A 21,722-nucleotide genomic window follows, 5' to 3' on the forward strand; every position below is an offset into this window, starting at 1 on the left:
TGCAAGATTTTGACTGATGAAAAGGACCGCAGCAGAGGTGAGGAATGGGAAAAGATGGGAGAAAGCACCGTTTATACCTGTCAGCCCAACTCTTCAGAGGTAGGAGAGGCAAGAAGTTACTGTTTCCTAGTATGAGCATGCGAAAAGCAGGCTCCAGCCTTACTTTTATTGGCTGTAGTTCTCTTGCCCTCTCTCCTGGATACATTCATGCCCTCACGCCAAGCAGCTGTGCCAAGCAACTCCCGAGCCCCAGGGCCTCTGGGGAAAAGAGGCAGTGGCATCCTGGGGCAGTGCTAGGTGGTCCAAAGCAGATGGCTGCAGAGCCTCAGAGTGTGAAGGGACCCATGGATTGGCAACAAATCATGGGTGGCCCAATGCATCTCAGGGTACAGTAAACTTTAGGCCAGTGTTTGTATACAGATTTTCTCTCTGTCCTGGGATGGCAGTTTTGCATTTCCCTCAGTTTTCTCTTGCTTTATAGTAGAAATGGTCTATCAAGTTACTCCAACTTTTCTTTTGAGAATTATTGTTATATGTGTTGTTTTATATTCAAATCAGTTTCCAAGGCCAGGGACATTTTATCTGTAGGAGTTTCAATGAGCTGAATATTATTTTCTCCTCACTCCTTTTCACTTGTACCAAAGCATAATGGCACCTCTCCTCCTCCACGTTTTGCAGCACAGACTGCAGAAGTGCTCCTGTAATTAGTTCCTAAACTCCCAGTGTTTCTTCTACAGCCTCTCTGTTGCAACACTCCAAGAAGTAAGATATTTTCCTTCTTGCTTGACACAAATGGAAGGTTCAGGCAAGAGGCTGGAGTCCTGCCATGCCTCCTTCCAAAGGACTACTGCCCAAGCTCTCCCTTTCTCAGCTATCCTTCACCAAGGAGTTGGGACATTTTTGTGCTGGATGCCCAAGTTCTGTCTATAATCAGCTAAGGTAACAATCACACACAGAGTTAACAGCTTTGAATTCTTAGGCCTTAAGTAAATTTGAAAGTTTCCATACTGCTTAGTCACAGGCAATATATTATCCGGATCCCAGCTGCAGACTGCAAGATTCTCATTAAAGATAGCCTGCCACAAAAAGACTTTATAAGGATTCATCACTTCATCAATACTTACTCTTCTGCAGCAGAAAATGACAAATTAGGAAACAGAACTATGTGAACATTTGCAGGTAACTTATCAAAGGATAAAATAGTTTAATTCTAGATGTTATTAGACCTTAACTGACATTAGATCTATCTCTCTGTAATAGGGATTTTGCCTCTCTTAGAAGTTATATATTGTGAAATATTACATAGATTATTAAAATTACTTATTCCCCCCCAAACACTTGGTAGTTGATACATTTTTTGAAAACTTTTATGCCTCTTATTTTCATAGAGAAGTAGCAATCAAAGATGCAAAAATACAGAAGCCTGCAGAAAACAAAGGAAATTTGGAATACCACTACTTCATGTTATCTGTCCCTTTTGTGCTGCCTGGAACAATATTACAAAGGGTAGATTTATTTATTTACTTACTTACTGGAAGGGGAGGAGGGGAAGGTTACTTTTGGTTTAGATTTTAGTGCTATTTCATTAAACAAAAGGAAAAGCTGAAAGCTCTGTAAAATAACCACAGTACACTTCCTCAAAAGATCACTTCCTCAAAAGTTTGCACTCAGTCAGACTCTCAAACTTCATGGAAATACCTCCTCACAATTGCATCTCTAGTATCATTCCAAATCTTAAAGAAGACTTCTCTTTTCTGTCACATATACTCATATCTCTTCTCCCTCTGGAGTTGAGCAGAATCACAATAAGGAAAAAGTAACAGGTCTATAGCTATTGCTGGACAAAAAAGGACTGTAACATACTGAAGTACTCTGGTACTCTTATAAAGCAACGAGTCCCCTTACAAATTTCTGTAACTTTCATTGCAAAGTCAGGCTACTACAACTGCTAGCACTCCTGTATGCTTGCTATCAGAGGAGTGGCTATCAGAGGAACCCTTGCTTGTACCATTTCAGAATAAATTGTTCCAAGTGCAGGAGAGAGTTCATGATGCGATTTGCTGAAAAGAGTAAACAAAATGCCCTTCCAAAAGCACCCAGAGCTATGAGCAGTCTTTGAGCTATCTTTCCAGGACAGTCAAGACTGGATCCTGGCTATGACCACAGATTTAGGTAGCCACACAGTATCATAATCTCCTCCTACACAGCCAGAGGCTTTGCCCAGTGACCACCAAGGAGGGATATCATCTTACCTACAAGGGACAAGCCCTTTCCTGCCATCAGCCCTATCATCCCTGAGCTCAGCATGCTTCCATGCTTTAGCCAGAAAAACACCAGAGATGCTCAAGATCATTCAGCAAGATGTTTTCATAAGCATGATGCCTTATGATTTGACAGAACAGGTTGAGGCATGAACAAAGTAATGGAAGGATTTAGCAGAATTCTACAGCATATTCAGAAAAAGAGACAAAAGTGACATGAGCTAATCTAGTGGAAACACAAATTCTTTCTGACATCATTATTCTGTGGATGCTGAGCTTCTTCAGAGGGAGTTCAGCAAAAACGCATCTGAAGCCTATCATTATGCTCCATAAAAAAGAAGGCACCTGGAAATCCTCTTAATCAGTCTTTTGTAGCATTATTTGTTTCCACAAATTTCTCAACCTCCTATTCTTTAATGATAATAAATATTGAGTTTTCAAATCATAAACATCAATAAATCATGACAAAGCTTATTATTTTATAATAATATGTAAAACCACTACTGCAATGCCATGTATCCGGAAATATCTTGTAGGGTGTTGGAGGATATTTCAGTGAGAAATAAATGTATTTTAGAACCACAGTACTATACTGAATTACAATGGCTTGTAACAGAGCAATCTTTAACTAATGGCAGTAATAACCCACTTAGCAAAGACATACTAGTGAAGATTGAGCTATGATCTACATAGGCATAGTTTATTGCAATCTTGTGAGACAGCACGCATCACAATTTAGAGAATTCTAAGATTTTGCTGGTTAGAAAGCTCTTAATCTTCATCATAATTAAAGAAGATGAAACTTTTTTTCCCATCTGAAAAATGCAAGCATTTTCTAGCAAGGTATACGTGTACTATTCCCAGATTTAAATAAAAGCAACAACACTTGCTATTGTAATAAGCCTGCTTATTTCATCTAATATTTTGCTTTTCAAATCTTGAAGTAATATTATTATTCTGTCATCTTTGAGGTGTACTGTCTCTCCACCTCACAGGTTTTACCTCCTTCTTCATAGGCAGAAGTGGACTTGTCTATCTTCCTCCTGGAGGTGCTGGTATCCAGAGGAACCCAGGAGCACCACTCTGGGACCAGAAGGCCAAGCAGAGGTAATGCCAGAAGCCAGTGAGAGTGAGAGGCCCCACCCTTGGATGTTTTCAAAACCTGAGTGACCAAGACTTGGGCCACGGCCCAGTCAAACTATGAAGTTAACCCTGTTTAGAGCAGTGGACCAAAGAAGGTACCTCCAGAGGTCCTTTCCACCACAAAAAACCCAGAAATCTTGGCTGAACAGTTGTTATTTCACTACCTACAATATCTGAAGAGGCAAACTGTACGCTCTGTTTATTTTCATTCACCATAAGCACTTTGCACTTAGCAGATGCCAGCATATGTTTTGACTAGAAAAACACAATTAAACTTGCTTGGAAATAACCAACTGCTATAGTGGGGGGAATAAAGAAGTGTTGAGCCACTTCACACTAGCTTGCATGGAGTAGAGCAATCTATCAGCTAGGGTAGCAAAATAAATTTAAGAAACCAAAATATTTGGCTGTATGGAAGTTTTGGAAGTTATGGAATGTTTCATTGAACTGTAACTGTTGAAGCAGGGGGGATATAGTCCGCTATACAGAACAAAAACCAGGTGCATATCTCCTACAGAAAACCCTTTCCAAATCACTCTGAATTGCTAGTGTTTTTTCAGTATTATTTATAACTCTCCACCACCACAGCTGAGACTGCAGGATTTTTGGTTTGTTGAGTTTTCCTGAGAAAATCCCCAAAATTCTATAGATATTCTGCCGTGGTCTTCTACCATGTCCTACTCTGCAACTTCCAGGCCCAAACATGGCCCAATACCAGCCCTTTGTTTATACATTTTGGCTTTCATATTTTAAACCTTTACTAGCTCCATACACTGCATTTTATTTTTGTCCTACATCCATAATTTCACTTCTGTCAACCAGCCAAGAGATTGCCCTCAGGAGACTGGAAAGCCACTTGCTCCTTTTCCATGCTTTACTGACAGTAAACACAGTTCCTGAAACTTGCTTGTGTAGCATTCTAAATGTTCCCCTGGAGATTTCTGAGCACTGGGGCTAAATTGTTCAGCCCAGTCAGACTGTTGAAACCCTGTTTCAACAGGCCAGCATCGGTAAGCATGAGGAAAGAATTATCCTCTGGAAACCAAAAGTTCAAAACAGCTTCTTCAGTATGCTGTGTAATGATTTATGTAAAGCTAGTTGACTGAAAAGAAGAAAAATAAAAGCTGACCGAGAGTAGACTGGACAACTAAGCAACAGAATCAGCCACCAAGAGTTCAGTGATCAATATCAAAACTTAAATATATACTCCTTAACATCTAGCTATTTAATCCAAAGCAAAATAACACAGATTTTTTTTTTCTAGTGAAAGGTACTAAAAAAAATTTAGAGTTAGCTTTCAATTATCCTCTAAACAAAAAAATTTCCATCACAAAAATTAATAGAAAAATAGAATATGCCTGAAATGACATATTGAAGACTTACTTACCAAATAATAATTGCCAAAATGCATGCCTGAAGTATATCGCACTTTATTTCATTATTACCACGGGGAAAAAACCCACACAAACTGCTTTGCATAATAAGGATCCTCAAATGTCTCTGTGGTGTAAATGAGAAGAAAAGACAGAATGAAGATCTCCCACTTGACTCCCTCTGCTTCCTCAGCAGCAATAATGTACGCTATGCACAGATTAAACCACAAATCACATTCATTAACGTGAAGGCATTTAAAGCCCTTATAACAGGAAAGAAGGCAAAGTTAATGCCACCTCCACAACGTATGAAAAGATAAAAGACTGTTCAACAGCAAGAACAAGCTCAAGCATGGTAATGAGAAAATTAACTGACTGATTCATTAGCCACAAAAAGCACCTCATTTGATGACAACCTAGAAAAGCATTGGCGTTGCTTCTGCTGCTTGTATTTCCTAGGAGTCTGAGCTACTCTCCATGCAGTGAGATATTTTCCTCACAGAACTGTGACACTTCCTATAGAGTTAATCCTGATTTATCACAAGCTAGAGAAGACTATACATTAAAACAGCAGGCACTTAGGGCTCAGCCTGCAACATGTTGAGTGCTTTGGCCCCTGGCCACCAGAGCACTTAGGCACATGTTTTATTTTAAACACATGAGTTCTGCTGAAATTCAGAGGGAAAGTCACAGTATAGAATTATGCTCTGCAAATGTGAATCTGTATTAAAAATAAGAGCAAAACTGTTTAAAACTAACACAATTATTTCCCTGGGTCAGGTAAATCTATCCTGGTAGACGAGTTGTTCTACAACGTATTAATAGGGTCAGAGAGGTCTCTCAACTTGCTTACGGCTCAGAGAGGCTCCTAAATTGGACAAGCACGAAAAAATTATTTTGCAGGACATACTGTGAGCATTCAAAAGAAAGTTCATTAATATCATTCACTGCCACCAAAACCAAAAAGAAAAGTAGAAATTGAAACCTGAAGGATGTCCTCAATTATTGTCCAGCCAGCAGAGTTCTGCACCAGAAAGGATGTGTGCGTCCTTCGCAAAGTTATTCAAACTTACACTACCTTTTAACAGCTACCCAGGTCTGGTAAATTTCTTTCCTTTTTCACAGTGACATAAGCAATAGAACTGTATGAATTATTCCCCTGAAAATGCTATTAACATTTCAGTGTTAAAATTACACTGTGTCAAGTTGCAGACCAAAAAAAAAAAAAGATTGAATTTGTAGAGTACAGAAAATTTCTGTAGACTTCAGTGCTTCTAGGATAGGATTAGAAAATAAAAAAAGACATCAAGACCACTTCTACTCGTGTATATAAATATTTATTTACCTTCCAGATGAAAAAACCACGAACTATTATTGCACACTAATATGGTCAGATTTTCTGAAATGTGAATGTTACATAATGCAGGAATTTTATTTGAAAACAAATCTGTTTTTCATTTTGAGATCAAAAATTAATTTTAGCATATTTTATATCTCTTGCTGAAACACACCAGAAACAATTTAAACAATTTTTGTAACATACTGTAACCTGCACCTTGAGTGACAACCTCTACGCTGGTTATCAGCGTAGAGGGATGGGATAATACATAACCTCCTTGCTTCAAGAAGTATTTTATAATGCAAAATGTCACAGCTCTGTAAAGTAGTGCTAGCATATCTTAGCAAATTGTTGTATCAATGACATTTTAAAACTTCAGAGAATAGAAATTTTAAGATAAGAGATTAACAACATTCTGTTCTTGATTTTGCAGCACATAAAATTGTAACCCTTACACCACTGCAGCTGAGAGCACCTCAGCTTCTTCAAAATCATTGTATTAAAAAATAAAATTAAATTTTAAAAGAAAGGAAAATTTAGCGAGAAAAGTTTTTGCTTTTCAGTAACTGCTAGTGTACACAACATCCCCCACCTTTTCATCCACTGAAATTCTCACTTGTTTTAACAGGTTTGATGGGAAACAGTGATTGAGAAACTTGGTTCAAGGCTTTGGGCTTGATGAAAAGATCAAACAAGACACATTTGAGCCACAGGTTGCACAGACCGCTTGTATCTGTACAGCAGTGCCCAGAGCCTTGCAGCTGAAAGGAAGAGTTGGAGAAGCAAGCTCCAGGTGACAGTTCATGCCAGCCTCTGGGACACAGGATTTCTCTCAACTGCATGAACCAGGGGGACACAGACCCACCATCCCCAAAGCTAAAGAATTGCTTAGTTTGGAAAAGACATCTTTGATCGTGAAGTCTAACCATTAACCCAGCACTGACAAGTTCATCACTAAACTATGACCCAAAATGCCACATATACATATCTTCTAAGTACCTCCAGAATTGGTGACTCTATCACTTCCCTTGGCATCCTGTTGCAATACTTAACAACCCTTTTGGTAAATGTTCTTTATCAGATACTTCAAAGCTGTAATAAAAAGCATTTTTTTAATATATTTTAGCATCTTCCTTTTTAACATCTATATCTGTTCATTTTTTTTTTTTGGTGCCAAGACTCTTGGAACGTACCTTTCAGGAGCTGAAATATTGCCAGCCATTTCTTTCACTCTGGCAGCTACGATGCACACTGTTCAGAAGGATGATTTCAATACACTTCCCCAGTGCTGCGAGAACTCTGTTTATAACTTCCTTCTTGGCCCTGCTCTGCAGTGCTTAACTCTATCAGTTCTCATCAACACAACAGATTAGATTACTGACCCCCAACAGTCTGTAGAAAAAAGATTCAGTTTGAGGTAGCATGCTATCCGTTCTGCTTTTCGTGATGCCAGTGGCTGCTCTGTAGAAGAGCTGCAGCTGGGAGGTTTTGTATTTTTTTGTTTTAAGGGGGATCCCATATGGATAAACAATGATGTTCTCCAGACATGATTTGACTTGGCTGCTAACGCATCAGTCCTGTTACATTGCTATGCCACCATATCTCACTTGTCTTTGATAAATTACTGAAGCAGGTACGCTTCTAAAAGCCACCTGGGAACCACCAATGGTGTACCTACATATTTAGCAAGGTGACCTTCAGATACCGAGGTGCTCGACAGCAAAGGGTCAAATGATCCATTTAATATATTGATTATTTTTATTTCAGAAGTTGCTGCATAGTCCCACTGCCCTAATGATGAAGAGCTTCCCTTCTAATTCCTAAACTACTTTTGTAAATAGTTTATAAAATTACTCTTTCATTTAACAAGGCTTTCATTAAGGAAGGGGAAAAAAAAAAACAAAACCAAAACGCAAACCCACCCTAAACCAGCACCAGAACCTTAATAAATGCCAAAAAAAGTTTTTCAAAGTTTGGAAAGCAACTAGTGCAAGCAAACAAAGCAATAACCAGTTCTGATGCATAAATAAGTAAGGGGGAAAACACAGCCTGCGATCTCTTTCATAAGCAAGAAGAAACAAGTTTAGTAGTGACTGAAATGGACTGTATAAAAGCAGAGACACAGAAAAAGCAGAGACTTAACCTAGTCAGAACTAAGCAAATATTGAAGAGGCCCTTAACAAAACAAACAAACAAAAACGAAGGATAAATTTCTATTCATGTTGAAGGCCACTGTAAACCTCATTAGCTCATCAATTTAATCATTATTTTGACAAATAACCAAATACAAAAAGGAAACGAACCCAAACCCAGTCAAACAAAGAATACTGGAGTAACTGCTCAGCTGTTACCACTGACTGAGCTCAGGAGTGAGGGACACAAGCAAGCAGGTGTTACTGGCAAACAGAGGGACAGGAGCTGCACGGGAGAGGAGTGCTAAGCCTGGACAGCATTCCTTCAAAACTTCACCTGCCAGTGCCTAGAAGACACAGCCCACGCACTCCTGCAGAAAGTCAGGTTACAACTCATGCCTTCAAGGCACCATTTAAACTCTTTTGTTGTAGCACTGCATTAAGCTACACTGGCACTGTGCAGCTCAGGACTGGCTTTCCATCCTGCTGTGTGACACAGCTGTACCTGCCATGGTAGTGTGGGATCAGGTTTTTGGCAGGCACACCAGCAGAGAGCTGGTCCCAACGCCTGAAGAAAAGCAAGGAGATGGTGGGCTACGGAAAGAAAACTACCATGTCAGTACCACAGCTGAGCCATGGTAAAAACAACAGCTTTCATTTTGCCAGTGCTGGGACAGGAAGAGATTTCAGGACACCTTGTGGACACAAGGAAGTGCTAGATGATTGTATCGTACTTTCCACCACACATTGCTGTAATTCCTTCTGCAAGCAATCTGAGAAGAGTTCATTTCCGCAAATAAAGGTTACTTCCAAACTGATTTTCTACTGACCAAGACAGTCCAAAACACCTTACTAAGGTTAGTAAGTGCTGTCCTGACCCGACTTAATAAGATCATTAACCTTGATCCGATTAGACACCGTTTGAAAACCAAATTATAGGAAACATATTTACAGACTTTTACTGAAGAAAAAGTTGAATCACTGAATAATTAAAAAATATTAATGCATTTCACTTGATATCAGTTTGATGAATTTATTTATTTTGTAAGTTTGATACACGGCCACTTTCTCCTGTTTAAAGTCCTGAAAATCACTTCTGTAACAGTTGATATTAGTCCACATATTTTTACTTTTCCTTTTCAAATTAAAGTCAATGATAAAATCTTCATGTTGGAGCACAAAAAACATTGAGAAAACCACCACCACTGTATGCTAGATTAACCAAGAAGAGTTAATCAGAGAAGTTTTCACATTTGAACAAGGAGATATAAAACAGAGATAAGTAAATACACATACAGTAAACTGCTTTGATTACGTTTTCTATGACCCACAAGATGTGTCTAGAAAAGACTCACAGAGGAAAAGCAGTTGAGAGCTCAGACAGCTAATTAATACTGATAATTTAACTTGTACTCAAACACACCACTTACTGCCATCTGTGCTCCATCAAGAAGTAGATGGTGACAGTTCTCAAGCATTGCTAGTAAATTATTTTCATTTTGTCCTTTCTCTCATAAACAAAACACCACAGTGACAGGAGCTGCTTGACCTACTTTCTAAGCAAGAGATTTCCAAAGGAGTACTCCCCCCACCTCCGTTATTCCTGATTTCTGCTCTATTTTCTTTATATCTTTATATCTCCAGCATGTGCAAGAGCACACAAACCAGCTACAAAACTGACACGCAGATCTTTTCCCACTGTGTCACTAGACATCATTAGATGTCTAAAATTAACCTCACGTATTCTTTTCCCAGATTATGAATTTTAATGTATCCATATACTCCATTAGTAAAGGACAAGCCCCACAACTGCAAAGAAAACCCAGACATAATGCTAGTTTATCACTTATCACAGTAGACCAGGAGATCCTTGTTTTCCCTAGAATTTAGGGATCTACCAAACTTTAGGAGACTATAGAAGAGCTCTGACAGACTTTCTGTGGATATTGCTGAAGTGAAGTAACCTCCTGGAAAAGTCTGTTTCTCTAACTTGTAAATAATTTTCTTAATTGCATTATTCATGTATGAACAGTCCTGAAGTCATAAAATGCCATGAGGCTTCCCTTTGAAACCTCAGTGTCAGTTACTGTTGGGCAGCCACAGTTTCATGATAGCTAGCCTAGTTTTATCTTGGTCTTTTGTTTCCCTGAATGCCTGCTCCTTCCATTTTCCTGCACCTCAAGACCCTTGACAGGCTTTTTTCTATCGAGCTTGTGCCAGGGCACAGCAACCACTATCCTTTGAGTGGACTCAGGGGAGTATGATCTCTGGATGTCTGCAGAAATCCAGTGGGTTACAGCCAACAGATAAATGCTCATATGTTTAGAAGCAAAATTCTTTTGCCACAACAGAGGCACTTTGAAGCTCTTACTTCTTATGCTTAGTACAATTCCTCACAGAAACTGGGTAGTACATGAAGATTCAGACTATTACAGCCAGTCATGGACAATGAGTTGCTTACACTGGAATCCATACCCATATTAAATGGGAGGGAAAGGATATAGGTTATTTTTAAATTGACATGACACAAAACTCCCCTCTGGAAATAAACAACATAGTTTTACAATTAATTTATTGCAAAAGCAGCATGGACTTAGTTACTGGGTGGGAAAACGCCATTCACAGAATTTAATGGTATTTTGAGATGCTAGAAAAAGTTAACCTGAGTTTGGGAAACATATAAAGAAACTCAGTTTTCAAAAAATTTCCTGGAAACTCATAGTTCCTAAGAATTAACAGGGTTGGGCAAAATATTCCTGAAAGATAGTGACCGCTGTGCTGCCTGGGGTTCAGACACAGGGAAAGAGGGAAAGGTGGAACACATTCAGCATCAGTGTGGAATAACCCCTTCTCAAGTCTGTGATTCAGTGCTGTTCCTGGCTCAGATAGCCAATCATGCCATCACAGAAACATTTCTCCACTTAGTCGATTTTTCACCCATCACATCAGGAAAATGAAACATTATGTTGTATGACGTAATTAGAGAATTTAAAAAAAAAATTATAGCTTTATAGTTCTTCAAGTCTGAGAAGTGTCCAATTATTCCAAATAATTTAGTCCAGACTGAGCACAGGCAGCTTCTAAAGTGTGTTGTATCACACACCTTTGAACTAAAGCATTCTTTGCAGCAGAATAACCAGACAATGACAAATTTCTTTGCAATGAATATTGGTGTCTTGCTTTGACTTTCTTCTCCTACATGACTAATTTAAGTAAAGGGAGAGAAAAACAGAGGAAAAGTAGAAGAGCTTTATTTTAGTCCTTCAAATAGTCAGGAGTTTATCAGTAATCACACACTGCATAATCATGAATTCAATCCAAAATGCACAGAACACTGGGAGCAAAAATAAAAGTCAAACATAATCAAAAACTCTGCCAATAATGATACAGCTCACAGAAATGTGGTATAAAAGCAACAGTTAACACAGTTAACATAAACAGCTAACACAGTTAGCATAAAACACAGTTAACAAGCAAGGTTTATAGCTTTCTTTAACCAAATAGAAGGGGAAGTCAATGTTATCAGTCTCATAATACTCAGTGAGGTGATGATAATATGACAGCATTATTTATCCTCTGAAATAACAATGACTCTTTGTGAACAGATGAATTAACCCTTATCTTATAAACTGCTCAGGATTATAGACATATGTAATGGCAGAGGATGCAAGCCGCTCTCCCGTGGATAGCATCGCAGTTACAGGCTCCTTGCTTTCATCTGTGTCACCCACAAAAGACTGGGAGCACTGGATGACATCACCCCATGTGGAGTCACCCTGTCCACTCTGAGTTACCCCTTCCCAAAGCCATATCCTTTTTAAAACAGCCAAAGGTTATCTGTCTGTCTTGCCCAACTAGACTGCACCCAAATATAACAGACAAGAAGTTCTCCATTTTGTAAGAAAACCTCTTTTGTTTTTCAGAATATCCTGTCTTGCTTATTCACAACATTAATAGACTTCACAGAGATTTAAACCGTGTCCTCTACATACACCATAAGGTTTCTATTTACTGATTTATCCTTATTGTGCACAGGACAGAGAACTGACAAACTTCAAATTAAAAAAAATAAATCTCTTGTGAATCATTTCTCCTCATTTAGGCTCTAGCTCTTCTGGTTTTAAAAATTTGTATTAGAACTTTAACAATTATGGTGATCTTGTGCCTGAATCAGCTCTAGTATATAAATTTTCCAAACAGAAGAAATCTATGAGTATTTCTGCTCCATAGCTGACTCACATTCAGAACATATGCATGATTATTTTATGACCTTGCTTGGAGTTAACATAAAGTGGAGTTGCACTGCAATTTAAATTACTTCCAAACCTCTTTTGGCAAGAACAACTTTCCATAGTAACTAACACTATTCTTGAGAGACCTGATTTTCCAACACCAATGCCTGAATTCATTTAACCAGTTTTTCAGACTCATTGCCATCACCTTCCATAGATGCCAAAATGTTGCTTCAGACTCTTGCTGGAAAGTTTGATGCCTCAATTCTCACAGGATTTATCACTTTGAGGCAGATCCTTCACTTCCTCTCCCCAGAGTATAATCACACCCACAAATCCTCTATTCTCAAAAGCCTTCAGCGGGTCTCTGATAGCAATGTAGCTGGACAGCCTATCAAGCAATAAAATTATTTTCCTAACATAAAAAAATTCTCTCTTTCTAATATTGCAAAGACAAAATATCAGCAATATTTCAGGCACGAAAAGGTAGACCATGAGATATTTTAAAACCTCTCTTATATTACTGTGCTGTTACTTACTTCTAAGTGGAATAATTTTCTTCCAGGCTTTTGAAGCAAAGCCACCTGGAGGAGGGAACAGCAGCTGTTCAACAGAGCCAAGCAACAAAACAGCTTAGAGAAAGAACTAGAGAACAGCAGACTATGTAATTGAAATGGAGTAAAAAGTTTACAATGCAAGATGTAATACCAGCTGAAATCTGGTCAGGATAACTCCAAATGACACAGTTTGTTTTATTATTACAAATGGCGGAAACCTTGATGTTATCTCTTATTCAAAATGTTTCAGCCTTAAAGCATGGTATTGAACAGTTAGGACCCTAGAAGAAAGTCTTGTATAATGCAGTCAAGCTATTAACTTCACTTGGTTGAAGATGAAACTTGAACTGTAAGTATTAAGTCCCGAATAGAACTCTATATTTCTCCAATGGGAAATGGAATAATTTCCGCCACCACTAAAATGCCCATATTGCTGTGGTGAAACACTGACTATTTAACTAAGCACCAAAACATCCATTTCACTTAGGAGAGGAAATGAAGACCGTCTACTACAGATGAGTAAACATGTTAAACTAGTAAAGCTCTTCCCAAAGAGAGGACATGGCAAAGACATTAGAATTCAAAGGTTACTTGGTTAAAAGCTACTGTAGTGAGGCAAACCACAGACAAGATTTGTCTTGTAGTTTGATGCTACACTGAAGCACTGCTGTACTCTTATAGTTATATATAATTTAAATTTTAATTTTATCTTTTTATCTATGTGCACATTTGTATATACACACACATCACACCTGAAAAAGCATTAGTTAATGACATATAGGAAATTGAATTAAGATACAACAGCATATATTAATTCTCAGAATGATGAATATTATGTCTCGCTAAGCCAACCGGTCAAGAGAGGGGATTGTCCCACTCTGCTCCGCACTGGGGCGGCCTCACCTTGAATATTGTGTGTGGTTTTGGGCACCACAATATAAAAAATACATTAAGCTCTTAGAGAGTGTCCAAAGGAGGGCAACAAAGGTGGTGAAGGACCTTAAGGGGAAGGCCTATGAAGAGTGGCTGAAGTCACTTAGTCTGTTCAGCCTGGAGAAGAGGACACTGAGGGGAGACCTCCCTGCAGGTTAAAAACCTTAACAGAGCAGGATATTAAAGATACTTTTGTCTAAAGCAACTCCACAAAAGACACTCAAAGTTTTGAGAATTTTATGCTTGTTTACTCCAACTTTGTGAAGAATATCAAACAGCATTTCACTGAAACCAGAGAGTCTGAAAAAGTGAACATTTTCTACAAAAAGCAGTTATTCTATCAGAAACTATGACTGATGTACTTGTAAAAATCTGCACTGATCTAGTTTTCTAGTAACAGTTCTGATCTCAAATAGATAGTTCTATCCAAGCTAAAAAATTACCAATATCTAAATTTTTTTATAGACAACAAATAAAAGAAAAAAAAAAAAAAGAAAACACCAAGCCGTAGCTAAATTTCTGAAGAAATTTACTCAGATTTAATATAGACTTCATCTAAAAGCAATGAATGCAAAATTGAACTGTGGATGTCTGTTCTAACAGCATGAATTAAACTTATGAATCTCATTCCTCCTCTTCTCAAGTACTTGATTAGTTTTTCAAATGCTTAGATTTTGTTTCCCTGAGCTGAGAAATATAGTTGTTTATTAGAAACTCTATCTTTTCTACAACTTTGCTATTGCTGATTCTGGCCATATGAAAAATCAAAGTTAGAGGAGATACAGATGCATTTGATCAGTTGAAAATCACTTGTTTTCTACACTGTGCTTTGTGAACGTACTCTTCAAATAAGTCTTAAAATTATTATACTTAATTTGGGCACATGTCCTTATAACTCTTCTCTGCTATTAGGTAAATTATATCATAATATTCATACGTTGAAAATAATTGAAAATAAAATGAAAAATTAATTCTTATCGTAAAGGTAAATTTCAGTAGCATATATTTGTGAAAAGTTTCATCAGTGACCTGCTGATTGCACAGGAGGCAACAACTGACAGTAAATAAGGGGAGTGCTGATATAGCTGATGGCAGTGTCTCTAGGTGGGTAGATGTTTACACTCTTGAGTTTTAAGCCCACAGAAACCTCACACTCATTCCAGGTGCCAAAGTGGATTCATGTCACAGAATAACCCCCAGCATGAGTAGGGATCAGGAGTGGAGGGGAGAGGCAGCCAGCAGAAGTCACATCTGCCCTTATCTGGGTGGGCAATGGTCCCACCTGGAGTGGGAGGAGCCGTCCCAAGGGCCTTATAGCCAGTATGTCCCTGGGTCTTACAAATACTCTTAAGTATTCTAAGTACTTAGATGACTAGAAAAAAATTAATTCCGTCTTCTTAAAACCATTTCTATTAACTATTATTTACTATGATTATCAAAGGCTTGTTTTCCTCTGCCGCAGTTGGGGTCATATAGTTATTAAATATCTCAGTATCATCTTGTTTATTTCAAAATTATGGTCATACAAAAAACTATTTCCAACAGGTTTATATAATATAAACCTCCAAAGCTTGGAAATAATAAGCATTCAGAAAGAAATTTTGCCTGCTAAATATGAAAATTAAAAAAAATTGTTTGCTTTAAGAAACATACTTTTTTTTTTTTTTTTCCCCCCCCAGAAGTCTCTATTGAACCATTTCTGTGAGAAATCTGGGAGATAAACCCAGGTTTCTCAGGGATATTGAAAGAACCATCTGACTTCAACAGTTAATGTCCACCAAACAGAAGCTGGATATATTTAGTTTCTTCGTGAAAAAAACCAGAGTTCCACTTTCAGACACATTTTTGAGTGATTAATCTGAGGTAATTTTTAGGTCCTCAATTTTTCTACTAAGCATTTAGCATATTTTATCAAGCTAGTTATCCAGAATTAAAACTGTGTAATTGACTACCCTGTAAATCAGGCTGTTTGTTGGTCAGAAGTGTAAGCAAGCAGGAGAAGCAACTTCACATGCAGTGATGCCATGTGTCTGCTCCTCCCAGCCCAGCTACCCTGAGAAACGTGAAAGAACACCTGGCAGCAGATTTGCTTGGCACTTGCAGAAGCTGCTGTAAGCAAAATTCTGAGGTGAATCCCTGAAACTCAACTGTTGACCCCAAGTGGAACCCAAGAGAAGTGATGAGGATGCAGCTGCTGACATTTCCTGGCCTCCAGCACACAGATGATGCTGGCCAGGTCACCTGGACATGTATTTCAGTGTTGTTAGCACACCAGTGTAAGAACACTAACTAGTAAAGTCAGCTCAATAACAGATTGTCTAAAATAAAGCCACCTCTCCCTTCAAAATGATATCTCCCTGAGTTAGTTCCACTAATTTCATGCAGCTCAACAAGCTTTAACTTTGAGGGGAGAAGCCCGCTTGGGCCCCACAGGTAATTCATCACTGATAGAGCTCTTCTAGATCACACACCATCTAAACACTTCCAGCTTTCCAGGATCCTCCCCTATCAAACTGATAATGGGTTGGATAGTACTATATCTTGGTTATCCACTGGAAACTTTATCATCATGGCAGGAGAATATTAAAAACAAACAAAACAAACAAACACATCTTAAGCAATTAATATATTCTTATGTCATTAATTATTAATGAGAAAAAATATAGATTATTATTCTAATGACAAAAATAATCCATTTACTAGTGTTTACTTTTGGCTTTTTTTTCTTACCCCAAAAAAACTGGCAAGCCCTTAGTCTTTTGTACAAAATGGCTGCCATTGCTTTTTTACAGCAGCATAGTAGAAAAACTAAAAACTAAATATTAAGTCATTGAAATTATTTTCAAGCAGCTTTGCTGGAGCTTTAAACCCAGCATTTTTTTTAAGAGCCTGCTGCGGTTAAAGAGTATAGAATTTAAACACAACAGTAACATTACCACAGAGGCTCTTCTCATTCCAAGCAGCTTTACAAAGTTACTGTTTTTTTTCTAAATGCAAAAAGCTCAAGGAGGTAGTTACTTGGTAGAAATAGTTTATGAATTCAAACCTTTAGAAAGTGAAAATGTTTTCTCCATTCAGAAATTGCTTGCGGCAGTTCATTTAAAGCCAATTCCTATTGCACTCACATTACAAGGACGCTCTTTAGGAGGAAATAAAATGATATAACAATCCATTGACTAGCACATTAATCAGGACATGCTGATAGAGAATCATTAATCAAGATTCCCTACTAAAAGAAAATCACAGCAGCAGCAGTGCCTCTTCATTTACTGGCCTTTCTTTAACCAATATCTAACTTTGAGACTAGTTTCTCTGTAGCTTTCAAAGCTTCTGTGACATAATTTATTCAAGAGTCTTGACATAGTGCAGTCCTTCTGGATCACAATATCAGCTTGAAAATGAAGTACACAAAGGTGCAGGGAAATGAAAGTAAGAGGGCAAAGGGGAGTTCTTAATTTATTTGAATGTACTGAAGCAACATTAAAACCTAGTTTAAATTCACCCAAACCAGAAGTTTTTGAGAACAAACATCAACAGTTATTTGTTTGTTTCTGTTTATTAGCTGCAGGAACGCCAGTTCAGGATATATCTCAGTAGGATTGTGACTACTTTCATAAATAATATATGCTTCATTTTGATTCTTGCGGTGTACCTGCTATGCCATTTATTCTGTCATCCAAACAAAGCCCATGATGTGTTTGGGCAGCCCAACTACCAGGTGGCATGGTCAGATGGACCCAGGTTCACTGAATGCACCTGTGTGAACTCTGATGGAGCAACACTCTAAGAAAAATCACGGCTGTCTAGAGAAACCTGAATTTCCACAACAGGCAGAAAGCAAAGGAAATAACAGAAAATAATTGGTTTAAAAACTTTATGACGATTTACAGTTAAAATGGAGTACTTCAGTTGCAACACTGTCTGTAAACTATGAGGAGCCTTCAGTACAGAGAGGCTGAAACAAGAGTTCAGAAGCAGAAATCTCCAAAATGCAAGCTTACACTGTTTAGTGTTAGTACAGCAGGTTCAGTACATGGTTTTTGACAGCTTGTTTTGAATTGAGAAGATGAGATACAGGGCTAGACCTTCTCCATGACTTTTTTTTTTCTTTTTTTCCTTTTTTTTAACGTCAGGTAGTAGAAAAAATTTAATCTTACTTAGTTGCTGAGTTGTTTCTTCAAGTGGTTGTCTATATGAAGCAGAATGAAAATACAGAAAGGCAGTCAACTCCCAGCTGATGTACGATTTTGCATTTCCAGGACTCCTTCCTTGTAACAGATTCTATTTCTTTTTCACATAAGTTCTTTTCAAATCCCACCATGTTCATTTCATCATCTGAGCATACCTTTCTGTAGTAGGTTTTCCCAGTCTGTCCAATGGGGTATAACTTTGGGAATAAACTAGAAATATTATTATCATTATTATTTTACGGATTCTAAATGTATATTACTGTTTTGAATATTGTTTCTTCTCTTGTAGTGTTTGAATTTGATGAGTAAAATTTACTTAGCCTCTAGATATCATTCTACAATCCATTGTAGTAAAGATAGAAAATCCTGTAGATTTCACATCATATGTAGTGACATTCAGTTTCCTTTCTGATGTCCACCTTAGCTTTATCTGGTTAGAAAGAAGCAGTGGAGTAACTAACTCACTGGATATTTGAGAGCCTACATGAGCCTTGAGTGGATACAATAGTAAGGGGAGGGCATGAAGATGCCCTTTCACAGGCACATCTCTTTGCTTGAATGTTGTGACCGCAAAGAGGAACAATTCTAACAAATAAGACTGACAAAGTAGGGGTTTTTTCATTTTTTTTGGTTTGGCCACAAAGGAATTGCTGTGGACCGCACTGGATTTTGTTCTCCTGGTGGTGAACACAGGGAATAAATGCAGTAAAATGTGGCGCAGACCTCTGCAAAAGGAGACAAAATCCTGCAGTATTTACACGTTTAGGACAGACAGTTTTCTCTCTCTAAAGAAGTTAGTTCTTCCACCAGACCTGTCACAAAGCCCTTATTATGAATCAATGCACACGAAGAATACAAAGAATCAGAAATGTTTGGCACTTGCTGATAAGGAAGCAGAGAAAAGAAAAGGTCAAGTCTTTAGAGCAAATCTGCTAATTTGGCAAATAAAATGCCTGGTTAGGGAACAATGCAGAACTCAGTGAATTCCCAGGGAAATGCCTTGCAGAATCAACAGGTGCTAGATAACCCATTAAACAACATCAAGTTTTCTCCTCAATAATTTGCAGGTGGAAACAAGTGAGATGATGCTTTCTTTGCTGTTTATCTGGATCCCTAGTTTTAGAGTTGTAAGGCTAGTACCTGGGAGACATATAATTTGAAGTGCAAAGCCAGCTGAAATTAGTAAAAGAGAAGCAGGTAGAGGCCCTCCACTGGAGAGCTAAATGACTGTCCATTTCACTCCGTAAATACCCATTTTCACCAAAAATAACAGTAACCAGTTTTGCTGGTAAACACCTCTATCCATTTATATAGAATATTTAAATACAACTTTCTATCATCAAGTGCAAACACACCTCTAGAAACTGCATTGCTTCGATCTTAGTTCATTACAGTACTTAAGCATATAATAAGAATGGCTTTGACTATTGCATCTATTCCATAAAATTCAGTATCATTCAAAAAAACCCCCACTGGTGTAAGAGCCATATCTAAACACTTATAAAGGAGAAGAATGAAACCACAGGGATTTTAACCTCGAATGCTGAACCTGATATTTGGAGAGAAGACTCTGCCCTCTTTGGAGAGGGCTGTTATTTCTGGTGTAGTGAAGAGTAGCCAGTGGAACATTTAAAGATCCAAATTTGGTCTTTCAACGCATTTAGCCAAATGAACAACTAGTGCTTTGGATCTCATTATTGTGTGTCTGGACACTGTAAATCAGAAGTGATAGTTCAGTTATAATATGAGCAGCCTTGCTTTTAATATTATTGTTTATACAATATTTAACATTACTCACAGATACAAAAAAATCAGATTAATTGCAGGTACAAAACAGAGAAGCAGTGCAAAAATAAAACTGAAAAACTCTTTCCAAATATTTTCTCCAATTAATTTTTTCCCCTTGTTTTGCATTATATCTGTATCATGGTTACAGTTATTTTGTTCTTAAATACGTTGTGGTATGTGCCTGACTAAAAAAGAACAATTGGTTGGAATCTAATTTGAACTAAGACACAACACATGAAGGTGAAGATGCTTTCAGGTTGAAGGGAAAGATAACATTTCAAACTTTTTTTGCACAGCTCTAAAATCCTCCAAAAGAGAGAAGAGTTCTGTATGGTTATTTTTTGAACTAAGGTTTTTAAAACATTCTCAAAGAGCTTACAAAAAGGAATGGAGTTTATGTATTCAATAAGTTGACAGCTCTAGGATAATCCACATGAAAACGATGGGAACAACATCTAAAGTGGTCACTAAAAACATTTAGTTCCTTCTCTGAAGTATTTTATAGGTATGTACATAAACAAAACTCACCATGGACACGGAAGAGGAGAAGCATTTATCATGTTTCAGATGACTGTAAATCATCCCACTGGTAGTCCATTATACCATACGCTGAAGAAAGATTCTGCCATAACCATCAAGATCTTAAAAAAAAAAAAATAGAAAACACAAAAGATAATCAGACATTTAAGTAGTGAAAATTGACTGTTCCTTATTTAAAACACAGTTTTGCTGCTCTCTAAAGCATCCTTTTAAAACAGTTACAAAAAAGAGCCTGTTGCACACCATCACCATCCAGCAAGAGCTTCTCCTGCAACCATTGCAATGTTTTTTGCTCAGATACTTCATTTGCAGCTATTTTGCAGATTTTTTTGTTTTCCAACTGACTTCAGGATTCAGATATTTTACTCAATATTGTTTAATGATGTCAGCTTTATGCATCAGCATTTTATTCAAAACAATATTGTTCAAGTGTTATTTTATTTTCCTTCTTGTTTCATTGATGCAGGACTTCACACACAAAATCTACATGCCAAAATTAACAACAAAGGTGCATGATGGGGAAGAGTGCCACACATGAGCAGGCAGCCTGTCTGGCCAGCAGCCTGGCACACACCTCGGCAGGCAGCTGACAAAGCCAGCACCTCTAACAGGAGGTACGTGCTCAGCTTGGGTTACAAGCACATGCAGAACAAGAAACATCCACCACCCCATCAACAGCAGCTATTCCTATTAATTCCTTGTTTCTGTTTCACTAAACATGAAGGCCAGAGTGCTACAAAGCTTGTTGGAGGATCTGATCCCAAAGCTGCATTTTTAAAGGGTGCACTTTTAAACACTGATGATGGGCAGAATAGCACGAGAGCTGGCTTCCAGGCCAAGTGGCTATATAGCACTGAGGCAAAAGCCAATAGACTGTCACTGAAAAACTTACTATATAAGCAATTTTCAGCAACCTTGTTTTCTCCCTTAAACTTAGTAGGCCTTCTTGAGAGAATTTTTTAACAGAACGATTCTTTCATCGTTCCTTCAGATTCCCAGGAAGTGCTACAACTGAAACCGAAACAGTGCTCAAACTGAAAATTTTACAAATATAGGGTTGTTGGCTCTGGTGCTTTGGGTTTGTTTGGGGTTTTTTTGTGTGTTGGGTATTTTTTGTTATTAGTGTCTGGTTGATTGGTTTTTTTTGTTTGTTTCCACAAAGCAATAAGGGAAACTTCCACCACTCTTGAAGCATTCCAATTCAATAGTTTCAGATTTAAATGTTCCTTTTCAA

General features: G+C 37.8%; 1 protein-coding gene across 3 annotated transcripts in view; it reads right to left on the bottom strand.

Annotated features, from left to right (window-relative positions):
* CHRM3 (cholinergic receptor muscarinic 3) overlaps positions 1-21,722 on the bottom strand; it is a 257,417-nt gene that overhangs the window by 157,411 nt on the left and 78,284 nt on the right. For 2 of the 3 annotated variants that reach the window (XM_050315590.1, XM_050315591.1), the window contains one exon: positions 20,477-20,589. In XM_050315590.1, coding sequence (XP_050171547.1) covers positions 20,477-20,501 — 25 coding nt within the window. In that variant the 5' untranslated portion in view covers positions 20,502-20,589. Of the gene's footprint in view, positions 1-4,791; positions 4,905-20,476; positions 20,590-21,722 lie in introns of all 3 variants that reach the window. The other variant, XM_050315592.1, reaches the window with a different exon arrangement.

This window comes from Myiozetetes cayanensis, unplaced genomic scaffold (assembly GCF_022539395.1).
Source record: "Myiozetetes cayanensis isolate MyiCay16 unplaced genomic scaffold, myiCay2020 scf2-11, whole genome shotgun sequence".
Classification (NCBI taxonomy): Eukaryota; Metazoa; Chordata; class Aves; order Passeriformes; family Tyrannidae; genus Myiozetetes; species Myiozetetes cayanensis.